The 12546-nt window shown below is 40.7% G+C and overlaps 1 protein-coding gene across 2 annotated transcripts in view; it reads left to right on the forward strand.

The window, feature by feature from the left end:
* MPDZ (multiple PDZ domain crumbs cell polarity complex component) overlaps positions 1-11347 on the forward strand; it is a 571809-nt gene extending 560462 nt beyond the window's left edge. For both annotated transcript variants that reach the window (XM_030194291.1, XM_030194292.1), the window contains 3 exons: positions 3503-3615; positions 8941-9064; positions 9812-11347. In XM_030194291.1, coding sequence (XP_030050151.1) covers positions 3503-3615; positions 8941-9064; positions 9812-9958 — 384 coding nt within the window. In that variant the 3' untranslated portion in view covers positions 9959-11347. The remainder of the gene's footprint in view (positions 1-3502; positions 3616-8940; positions 9065-9811) is intronic.
* The last annotated feature ends 1199 nt before the right edge of the window (positions 11348-12546 follow it).

Below are 12546 nucleotides of genomic sequence, written 5' to 3' on the forward strand. Positions count from 1 at the left end.
CTAAATGTTAGTTAATGTATGGATACAGTAACTGTTACCACACTGGCACAACAGCACATGCTAATTTGTGTGTTAATTTCATGCCGTGTTACAGGCCAGGGAATTGACGGAGAATGGGCATGGACTGCACATTACAGTTAGCACATAGTACTTACTGCACAGTGTCACCTGTGCAATTAGCATGAGTACACTTACCACCTCCTGAAGAGGAGGCATTAAGCATATCTATGCCTATTTGGGGAAAAACGCACAACAAATACCCTTTTGTGTAATAACGGCAGAGGATGAGTTGGGCATGCTCTCAACAGTTACCGCATAGCCTTTGCACTTACCATGCAGTAACTTTCCCCGTTAAAGTGCAGTGCGTGTGGAACTTTACCACACTTTACTAAACAGGATCCTTAGTCTAAGATACCACAGAGCAAATCTATAAGAGGAAAACTTAGCTATTTCTTCATCTTGGATCAAGAAACACAGAATCAGACTTTGAAATGGTTTACAAATGGATATTTTGATTGTATGTGATGCATACAGAATACAGCTTGATCTAGGTTAGCTAAATTGGTTTTGTAATTGATGAGAGTAAAAGAATTGTATGGTGTAACTAGTAAACAGAACCAGACGGCATGAAGGGGAATTTTATGGTCACACCTAGTTAACATACTGTATGTTTTAACATTCCTTTTTTATGTCTCCTTTATAAAATACTAATGTAGGTGCCAAAGAACACATGTGCATGTAAGTGCTGGCATGTGCATCACCTCTTTGGCTGGTGTAAATACTAGCATGTACTTTACACACATATAACCATAAATTAAGGAATTTTATAATCTACACACGTAAGTGCAAACCCTTGAAATTTTCATGCTTGCTTTCATTCAAATCGGTATTTTATGTCACTTACATGCATTAATAGTCATTTATGTGTGTAAGTGGCTAAAATACTGGCATTTGCACTTACCTCCTAATACTAGGTGCTCATGGAAAATTACCCCCTGGGTGTCTATTTTTATTAAGGAGGACTTCTTTTACAAAGCTGTTCTAGCGATTCCCATGCAGCAAATGAGAGGAAGCCCATAGGGATTGAATGGGCTTCCTCTCATTTGCCACACTGAGAATCAGCAGCGCAACTTTATAAAAGAGGCCCTTATTTTGCTAAATGATTTCTTTGATGTTATGTACTTCAGGTCCTTTGTGTGATTCATGTGAAATGTATTGATGAGGTGCCTTTGGTTTCCAAAGGTAGAATGTGATACTTGTAAGGAAAAAAACACAGCTGGCAATAATTGGCACCCTAGTGAGCAGTCCTTACAGATGAAAAATTAATCAGCAGGACAATTGAACCACCATCTCAATTAAAATATGATTCTTCTAGATGGTTTTGAGGCACTATACAACACCTACACTGCCAGGCTCTGGATCTGGATAGAAAGATTATGATTTCCAGTGTGGTCAGCCTGGCACATTGAATATGCAATTATTTCACTAGAAAAATAAACAGTACTTCATGATTTTAAGAATTAGAGGCAGTAAGTATTTTCTTGCCTAGTGTTTTAATGGAAGCAATCAAAATTGACATGTAGGAGGAGGTACAGCTCCTGCATTTGAAATATGCAGAAATTATGGAAAATACAGGATCATGCGTTAGGATGTAGAAATTCAGGGAAATATTATATAATGAGGACAGAAATAATGTTGGTCACCAAGCAGGAAAGGGACTTCAGCATGTTCATATCTGATTATCCCAAGGTGGCAAAACAGTAAGTTTTGCTTCTGACTCTGACTTCACAGCCCTGGTTGTGAGTGCAAGGTTCTGAACAGTGTTTCCCAAGACCAGTCCTGGAATACTTCTTGCCAGTCAAGTTGTCAGGATATCCACAATGAATATGCATGAAAGAGATTTGCATATAATGAAGGCAGTATATGCAAATCAAGTTCATGCATATTTATTGTAGAAATCCTAAAAACCTGACTGGCAAGAGATACTCCAGTACTGAACTTGGGAGGCATTGATCTAACCTATCAACATATTTCTTGAATTTGATAGGTACACTTCCGATTGCGAGAGAGCCATCACCTTTTACCTGTGGTGACCTAAAAACCTCAGAAAGGCAACCTAGGTTCTCCTTCCCAAGACTGAGATAATCATGTAAAAATTGGATTGTACCAGTTTAGATAGATTGCATATCCTTCATTTATCCCCAAGTGGGTTTAACCTTAGAGTGGTATGTCAATTTTCCTAATACCACAGCCTGCATTGGTAAGCCAATTTAAGTTCAGCCTCTGTTGATGAAAAGATTTTGCAAGTTTGGGTGGTCATTAAGTTTTCCCAGCTTTATTTTGAGCATATCCTTAGGGTAACACACTTTTTGCTAGACTTGCCCTCAAAATTAATTAATTAAGCTACTTATTGTAATGGGTAGTCTTTGAGGACAGTAGTTCACCAATCACTTTCCCTTCTGGAGCTGAATTCATTGGCTTAATGAGAGGAATGAGTTAAGCTATGGGCCCATGGCTGCACATGAACTGCTACACTTTACTGGAACTGAAGAAGCTCCTTGAAAGCTCAGGAAGAGAATGCATCATCCAGTTGTGTGACTGGTGAACCATTATCCTTGGAGAAACCCGTTAAAAGCATGTATCATCATTTACATACCCCCTAAGACATGTAGTCCTGGTTTGGATAGACAATTACACATTAAATGAGGCTAACTAATCAAGAGTTAGGAATAAAGCAACACCAGCAAGGGTTGTTCATTAATACTTAGTAGTAGTATTAGGACTAAAATTGACACTTGAACTTGGTGGTTTATGATTTTGGTGGAATAGTGTATAGATTTGTGGCCTAGGTTTCTGATTAATTTTAGAACACATAAAACTATAATTCCTGAAGATCTATTAACAGTAACAGTAATACCAATATGCATGATTAATATTAAGGACACTGGGGGGTTTTCTTATATATAGGATAGGAGTTTATAGAACCTTAAATGTATTTATTTATTTGTTACATTTGTACCCCACATTTTCCCATGTATTTGCAGGCTCAATGTGGCTTACATAGTACCGTGAGGCGTTAGCCACCTCCGGTGATGAAACAAATACAAAGTGTTGTATTGTCAATGAGATAAATGTGTTACAGACACATTAGGGAGTCGTACAGAAGAGGAGTTGTATAGTGTTCATAGTGTTCATTACAAGTTTTGGTTTCTTTGTGTTGCTGGGTTCAGACACTTAAGTTGGGTTAGTAGGGTATTCCTTTTCGAACAGGTTGGTCTTTAGTGATTTCCGGAAGTTGAGGTGGTTGTACGATTTGAAACCTTTGTTTATACTTTATTGTCCTACATTATTGGTGATTATTGTAATGTGAAAGGTAAAAGTGAAATTAGAATATTTCAACTTAACGTAAATAAGTCTTCAGCTATTGAAGTTTTACTGCTATACTTCTGTACTATCATATCTTTGCTTTCTTTGTTGTAATTCTTCTATTTACAATTCCAAGGTGGTAGCTGGAGGTGATGTCAGTGTAATAACTAGCCAGCAACAAGAACCAGCTGGATCCAGCCTCGGTTTTTCTGGTCTGACTTCAAGCACCATTTTTCAGGATGATTTAGGGTAAGCATCTATCATGTATTTTTCAGAGCCTTCTATGTTACATTATTACATATGTATATAATATGTCTAATAGATGACAACTGTGGTAACTTTCTCTCCATCGATGTTTTCTGATTCCGGCTGAGAAGGGGTGCTCTGTGCAGTATAATGTACATACATAGAACAGACAGCACACAGTTATTGAAACACCATGTAGGATGAGGGAGAAAGCTGCAGGGAAAGAGACAGGCATCAGGAACACCAAGCAGGGTGGAAGAGGATAGTCAAAGCAGAAGCCCAGAATGAGAAGGTATGCTGGAAGCAGCCTGGACTGGTAGGGGAAATATGCTGGGGAGATGAGGGAGTGAACCAGTTTTGGACATGGTGGGGCCCAGGGCAGAAATTAAGGAGGGGGGCCCTGATCCTCAATTCCCCCTCCCCACTAGTATCCTCACCTGCATTGCAACTATACATGGTCCAGGCATCTCTTACTCTTCTTACCATCACAATCCGTCTCCCTCTCTCCCCCTCACCTTGTGGTTGCCTTTAAAAAATGTATTTCCCTTCTCAGAGGAGCCCCATCCTCACAAGCTGCCTCGAAGCTTTCCCTCTTTGTCGCCTGCAATTTGCCCAGGTGGAAACAGGAAATTGTGTCAGAAGGGGGCAGATCATGGTAGATAGGGAAAGCTTCAGGGTAGATAGAGGTAGCTTGTGAGGATGGCCGCACCGGGGCCCCTCTGAGAAGGGAAATACATTTTTAAAGAAGATCGGGAAGGTGAGGGGAAAAGAGGAGGAGACGGACTGTGGTGGGGAGAAGGGGAAGAGATGCCTGGACCGCAGGGCCCAGGGCAGCTTCCCTGTATGCCCCCCCCCCCCCCCCCCCAAATGCTGACCCTGTGAAGTGCAGTTGCTGACATCTGCCTAAGGAAGTAATGTTTTAAGGATCTCCTATCTCTTATGATGTTCATGGAGCTGAGAAGTATCTTGACAGAATGAAGATCTATGATCAAGACTTTATAATCATATGTTGATATGATTATAAAGTCTTGATCATAGATTTTCATTCTGTCAGTAACATATGTTGTTTCTTCATGTGGCAAAAAACCTGTCTCTCTTCACAGGTGCTTTACTGGATATTATGATATCACCATCATAGATTGGGAATGTGTATGCTTACCTATATGGAATATTGGCTAGTCAAAGACAGTTTTAAGGCAAAAGCCAACAGATCTGTGCAGATTGTAAGCTCCTTTGAGCAGGGACCGTCCTTCTTTGTTTATTTTGTACAGCGCTACGTAACCCTAGTAGCACTCTAGAAATGTTAAGTAGTAGTAGTAGATTGTCACAGAGATGTTGGTGTTTTCAAGGGTCATGTCTCTGATTCCCATCTAAGACAACCACCCTCATTGTAATTTATAGATGCTCTGGATGATATCTCAAGCCAAGAACTGTCTTCACCAAACAAGAGCACAATGCATCATTACCTAAACTAGGAATAATAATATAATGTCAGTAGACTTCAAATAAGTCCCCAACAAAAATGATAGGTCACACCTATTATCATTCTTATTGTTAATCATTTGTATAGTGTGTACCAGATGTGCAGAGATATTTCCTTAGGTGAATCTTCTGCCTTACACCCCCTCCCCCTCCATTAACTTTCAGACTCCAAGCTTCTGTCACTCTTAATACCACTCCTTCCCCTGAAAGATCCTATTAAAATGCATAAGTAGATTATATAAATATAGATAGATATAATACATACACAGATAATGAGGGAGATTCCAAAAGCCATGCTCCCTATGGGTAAACATATGTGCTAATGCATCTGTTAGTGAAGGTTTAGGTTTATTAACACTTGATATACCGCAAATCTTAAAGTCTTGACGGTTTACAAATCAACATAACATATTAAAAGAAAGAAAATAAATCCATTACTGATAAGATAGACCTATTCACACACACAACCAAAGAGCCACTATTAGACATCAATAGTCCACCAACCCCACCCCCTACCATCTAAACATATTTACTGTCTGTTTCTCATTCTGAAAGCATTGACCAGCTTGTGCTTGCATCAGTGAACTAAGCTCTCCTTGTTGTGTCAAGTGACTCACTACCTGTGTTGGTAACCAGTGTACAGTGCACCTGTCATGAACGATTCAGCTCTATTAAGGATGTTTTGATGTGCTCTCTGTAAAAAAAAAAAGGGGGGGGGGGTTCATTATAGGCAAATTAGGAATGTTCCCTCTGCCATAGCTTTTCAACAGTCAGGCAACTTTTTCTGAGAATCTACTTTTAATACTGAAACATGATCCATTAAAGATCTGAAATGTGTACACTCATGCTCAGAAGGCTATTTGAGATCATCATATAGGGCAAACAAATTTGGATCTGAAGTATACTCTTCTGATTTCCATGTTTAAGCACTCTATGCCACAGCCTAGGAATAGTTCCCCACTGAGTATATCCCTAACTGATTTTGTTTACATAATGTCAAAGGCCATTCCTATAGAGTTGTAGGTTGAGGGTGAACCCGGTTGTACCCCTTTTTGACTACCTCAAATATATGGATGCACTAAAAGGTCTAGTGGTATTAAGATAATACAGGAAACTCCATACCCTGTTTCCTGTTAGTAAGGAAGCAGTTATGAAACATTGTATCTGGGCAACTGAGTGATTTGGCAAATCCCAACTTCCATGCCTGGTTTTCAAATCTTCCCTAAAACCCAGTGGCGTTCCTAGGGTGGCTGACACCCGGGGCAGATCGCCGATGCGCTCTCTCCCCCCCCCCCCCCCCCCCGGGTGCATTGTGACCCCCCCCCCACCCCCCAGTGAAAGGACACCTCCCCCCGGTGAAAGGACACACCCCCCCCCCCCCCCCCCCGGGTGCATTTTTACCTGCTGGGGGTGTGCCGCGCGCCTGTCTGCTTCGCTCGTTCCATTCTCCCTCTGCCCCGGAACAGGAAGTAACGTGTTCCGGGGCAGAGGGAGGACGGAACGAACGGAACAGACAGACACGTGGCACCCCCCCCCCCCCCCCGCCCCAGCGGCGTCCTCCCGGGGGCAGACCGCCCCCACCGCCCCCCCTTGGTACACCACTGCTAAAACCAGAAAATATATTTTCTGTTCCCACTCATGAGAGACTCCTGAGAAAATTAAGGAGTCATGGGATATAGGAAGCAGTGTTCTGTTGTGGATTAGGAATTGTTTATTGGACAGAAAGTGGGTAGGGATAAATGGTCATTTCTGTCAATGGAGGAGGATGAGTAATGGAGTGCCACAGAGATCTGTACCGGGCCCGGTGCTGTTTAATATATTTATAAATGATCTGGAAATTAGAACAAGTGAGGTGATTACATTTGCAGATGACACAATACTATTCAAGGTTGTTAAAATGTATGCAGATTGTGAAAAATTGCGGGAAGACCTTAAGAAATAGGAAGACTGGGCATCCAAATGGCAGATAAAATTTAATGTGGACAAATGCAAAGTGATGCATCTCACAAAACTCCTAGCAGCCCACCTGAGACTACCCCGCAGCCACTTAGAGGGTCTATCCCCAGCATAGCTAAGGTCTGCCTGCACCTGCCGCTTGTGCTCTACACTAACACCCTCCTCCCACCGACTAGATCCCAAATGCTACTCTCAAATTATCCCCATTGATTACTGAGGCCATACTCTCAGTGGTCCCACAGTTCCTAGAAAGCACCCACAGGATTCTTAGGCCAGACAAGCAGAGGCAATAAACTAAAAATATTTATTGTCATGAAAAATTAGAACAATGAACAGAAAAGGTGCAATCAGCATACAATAACAGGTAACTGAAATATGGATCAATTATAACACTATCTAAACAATTAGTCACTACCAGAATAGTGCCTGGGGAGACCAGGACCATAGAGCTGCTCACGGGCTATCAAATATAGCTGTTCACAGGGCCTCAGCAAAGAGATTTTTCTCGCTTTTCTCCCTGGCTAAGACTGAATACATCCTAGATGAATTGCGCTCCTGGGCCAATCAGAGCCCAGACCACCAAGTTTTGAAAGTAGCTGGCCACAGCACTGCAGGTTAGTTCTTATGTGTGTTAACTAAAGAGGGAACTGTCATTCCTCTGCAACAGCTTTAAAAATAAACATGCACCACCTGCTGGCCAAACTAGAGAAATACACTTCAAGAAATAATACAGTTCTATAGGCTTAAAAACCTACTGTTTCATCACAGTGCACATGGGGAAGAATAATCTGAATCATGGTTACCTGATTCTAGGGTCTACTTTGGGGGTCAGCACCCAAGAAAAAGATCTAGATGTTGTAGACAATACGCTGAAATTTTCTGCCCACTGTGCGGCGGCAGTGAAAAAAAACAAACAGGATGCTAGGAATTATTAGGAAAGGGATGGTAAATAAGACAGAGAATACTATAATGCCTTTGTATCGCTCCACGGTGCGACCTCACCTTGAGTATTGCATTCAGTTCTGGTCAACGTATCTCAAAAAAGGTATAGCAGAATTAGAAAAGGTTCATAGAAGAGCGACCAAAATGATAAAGAGGATGGAACGCCTCTGTGTGAGGAAAGGCTAAAGAGGTTAGGTCTCTTCAGCTTGAAAAAGAGACTGCTGAGGGGAGTTATGATTGAGGTCTTGATTTTAATTGCTTATGGGCTTGTAGAGTTTTTCTTTCAAAGTGTCATGCCTGGTGGGTACTATGTCTCCACAGAATTTGTAGGTGCAAACTCCAGAGGTTGTTGGAGACGTCTTAAGGTTGAAATTAAAGCTACATTGTTGGATTATTAGTTTGTGTGATTGCATCATATATAGCTGCCTATATGTGGCTGGCATGGTGATGAATCACCAACTGCCCTGTTTGTAATTGGGAGGGGGGAGGGAATGGGACTTGATATACTGCCTTTCTGTGGTTTTTGCAACTACAATCGGTTTACATAGTATATACAGGTACTTATTTGTACCTGGAGCAATGGAGGGTTAAGTGACTTGCCTACAGTCTCAAGGAGGGACTGCAGTGGGAATCGAACCCAGTTCCCCAGGATCAAAGATCGCTGCACTAACCACTAGGTTACTGTTCTGTTGTGAATAAGTGTAACCTACACAGAGCAGCGGGTTTGGCTCGGGCTGCCTTGTTGGGCAGACTGGATGGACCATGTGGGCCTTTATCTGCTGTCATTTACTATGTTACTGTAAACTCCATATATACTTTTCAAGGACAGCCCTGGTACCACACCATTCATCTGAAGTTGGGGATGGGAATAACTGAAATGAGTTTTCTTTGCAGGCAGTTGAGCCCTGTAATACAGTCCTCTAACTTTTTAAATATTCTCTGTTGTAGACCTCCCCAGTATAAGACCATTACTCTGGACAGAGGACCTGATGGCCTCGGCTTCAGTATTGTAGGAGGATATGGAAGCCCTCATGGGGATTTGCCTATTTATGTGAAGACAGTATTTGCTAAGGTAAATGCTTAGGCATAAACAGTACTTCATTATTTGTGGTCAAGAATTGGTTTATTAGTTCATGGCCTGGGGTGACAAGTCAGTGATGATTATCAGTCTACCACATTGCCTCAGCACTCTCTGCCACAGTATTTCATGAAAAATAATCTAGATTTGGAGACATTAATGAGATACATTACATTTGTGAGCTTTGTAAATAAGTTTTACAAGTTACATCCCTTGACCTACTTGTGTATTTTTATGATGGATAATGTACATGGGAATATACAAATGCATGTTTCAGTTTTATATAACAGTGTCAGTCAAAATAGTTGGGTTTGTTTACAGCAATATCTACAGTCTGTAGTTTTTGTTTATTTACGTGTTACCTGAATAGAAAAGGACAGAAATATGTTGACTGCATATAACCTCCATTTTACTGGTGAAATATGTGCAGTCAAAACTGACACATGAGCCTCAGTTTGGTTTTAATGAGCAGAAACTGATTCTACTTAGTAAAGAGAAATGAGGAGAAACATCCGTATATAGTACTATATTTGCAGACACCTTTGACACCGAGAATCCCAATTTTACTTCCTCAGTAAGAATCTGTTGCAGAGAGGCAATATGGGGAATGAAAGTTTATCGATAGTATTCAAAAATTAACAATGTCATTAATTTTTACACAGTTCTTTGTACAGTCAGTGCAATCAGGTTAATATAGAAATGCATAGGTTTGCACTTCTAAGCAGTTTGTTATGCTTCTAGGGTGCAGCCGCAGAAGATGGACGCCTGAAGAGAGGTGATCAGATTATTGCGGTGAATGGGCAGAGTTTGGAAGGGGTCACCCATGAGGAAGCAGTTGCTATTCTGAAGCGAACAAAAGGGACCGTCACTTTGACTGTACTTTCCTAAGCTGGCAATCTCATAGCGTATTGATAGTTGAACATATATATTTAAGTAAAGAGATTTGGAAATGCTTATGTAGGATTCCTGCCATTGCAGTATTACCAGACTAGGTTACAAAATGAATGTGTTGCCTACATGTTTATTTCTAGTAGGGATTTGTATGCTATTTTCATTTACTGGAATTAATTTATGTACACAGCGTTAATTTTCTTAGCAGAGTAATGTATTTAAAAATACAGGTAAGCTTATATTAATGACTGCACTGCAAAATTAGAATATTTGCAGTTGTTTAAAAAGTTGAATAATTGTTACAACAAAGCAGACTACCTGAAAAGAATAAAGGTCAACAACATAAAATCACAGAGAGTAAAATGAATTAGAACAAAATATAAGCCAGAAACTAAAATAAAGCAGAGCAAGTACTGAGCAAATTGTTTGCTACCGTATAGAAAAGACTCCAATGCTTAGAACAGGTATATCCGACATTTAAAAAAAAAAGGGGGGGGGGCACTGGCATTTTTTATTAGCACATATCCTGTAAATTAACTTTTATAGCTGTGTGTTAGAATATTCTGCACTTTGTAGCAAGCAGAACAATATGTAGATCATGGATTATGTTAGTGCTGATTTTGAATATAACATTAAAACACTAACAGGGCAATATAGAAATACATCATTTAAAGGATGCACCCTTTATTTTTTTACAAGTGATCAATACAGTACTAAAATATTTGAAAACAGAATCATTTTACATCTGAGTGTTAAATACAGAGAAATTTGCCATTAATTTACATATAAAGTACATACTACACCAGAAAATTCAAAAAGAGAGAATTTCCACTAACCAAAAAAATGACCACTTCAGGAATGAAAAAGGCCTTAATATATTGCACTCAGCATGAATATTGACACTTAACTTTAAAGTCTGTACTGGTCTGGGGATCTCTTTGCCACATAGAGTGCTCTGCTGCACTATCTTCGCCCTCTAATCCCGAGCCGACGATGGCCAGAGTTTCGCGCTGCTGCTTCAGGGTCTCGGTCAAGGTGCTGATCTGCTGACAAATCAAAAACACATGCCAGTCAGTACAGAAAAAGTATCTCTAGACTTATTCACAGACAAGTACACAAGCACCAACATTAACAGTACTTGGAGCAGCCACAACTCCTCTTTCCAGGGTTCCCCTCAACATCTGATCAAGCGCACTGCATCTGCATGATATGGCTATTGTGACATCAGACGCCATCTGAAAATCTGCCAATAGGTAACTCAGAAAAAATAATAAGTGCCTATTGGGAACTCAGAAAAAATGACACCACTCTATGTGGGTAAAAAAGTATAACAAATCAGTATTTCCCCTTTCTTTCAGTGTCTGTTTACGAACTACTTTGACAATAACACACATAGTAACATAGTAGATGACGGCAGAAAAAGACCTGCGCGGTCCATCCAGTCTGCCCAACAAGATAAACTCACATGTGCTACTTTTTGTGTATACCTTACCTTGATTTGTACCTGTCCTTTTCCGGGCACAGACCGTATAAGTCTGCCCAGCACTATCCCCGCCTCTAAACCACCAGTCCTGCCTCCCACCATCGGCTCTGGCACAGACCGTATAAGTCTGCCCAGCACCATCTCAGTCTCCCGCCACCGGCTTTGCCACCCAATCTCGTCTAAGTTCCTTAGGATCCATTCCTTCTGAGCAGGATTCCTTTATGTTTATCCCACGCATGTTTGAATTCCGTTACCGTTTTTGTTTCCACCACCTCCCGCGGGAGGGCATTCCAAGCATCCACTACTCTCTCCGTGAAAAAATACTTCCTGACATTTTTCTTGAGTCTGCCCCCCTTCAATCTCATTTCATGTCCTCTAGTTCTACTGCCTTCGCATCTCCGGAAAAGGTTTGTTTGCAGATTAATACCTTTCAAATATTTTGAACGTCTGTATCATATCACCCCTGTTTCTCCTTTCCTCCAGGGTATACATGTTCAGGTCCGCAAGTCTCTCCTCATACGTCTTGTAACGCAAATCCCATACCATTCTCGTATCACATCTTAGACAAAGCAGACACCTTGGATTTTGTCATAATAAGTAAGAACCACCACCAATGGATTAAGTCTGAGATTTGTCAAAAGAGGTTTTACAATAATAATTTTGACTTTTATGTGGGACTGTATTCAGGTTGCCCTGAAATAACTGTAAGGAAAGGCAACATAGCAGAAAGCTGTGCTTAGATATAAGGATTTCCCAAGAATACAGAAGATTGGAAACATCTCGCTTCTTATACAGACATGTCAATTATGGTCACTGTAGCTTGAAAAACTCAAAATAACCACCAAAAAACCTAAATTGGCTATTCAAAAAAAGGAGGACAAGACCTCAATAAACTGGTGCAAAGTCCCCTGATTACTTGGAACCTTTTTTCTTAATCAATCATGGCTGCAGCCAGTTCAAGTGGAGCAGTGCTGTGGGAATAAACTGCAGCCGTGTGGAAAGAGAGTGCTTTTGCTACAAGACTTCCACTAAGCTAAGAGTTTTGTTTTGTTTTTGAATAGCCAATTTAGGGTTTTTTTGTGATTATTTTGAGTTTTTCCAA

This window comes from Microcaecilia unicolor, chromosome 2 (genome assembly GCF_901765095.1).
Source record: "Microcaecilia unicolor chromosome 2, aMicUni1.1, whole genome shotgun sequence".
In the NCBI taxonomy this organism is placed as follows: domain Eukaryota; kingdom Metazoa; phylum Chordata; class Amphibia; order Gymnophiona; family Siphonopidae; genus Microcaecilia; species Microcaecilia unicolor.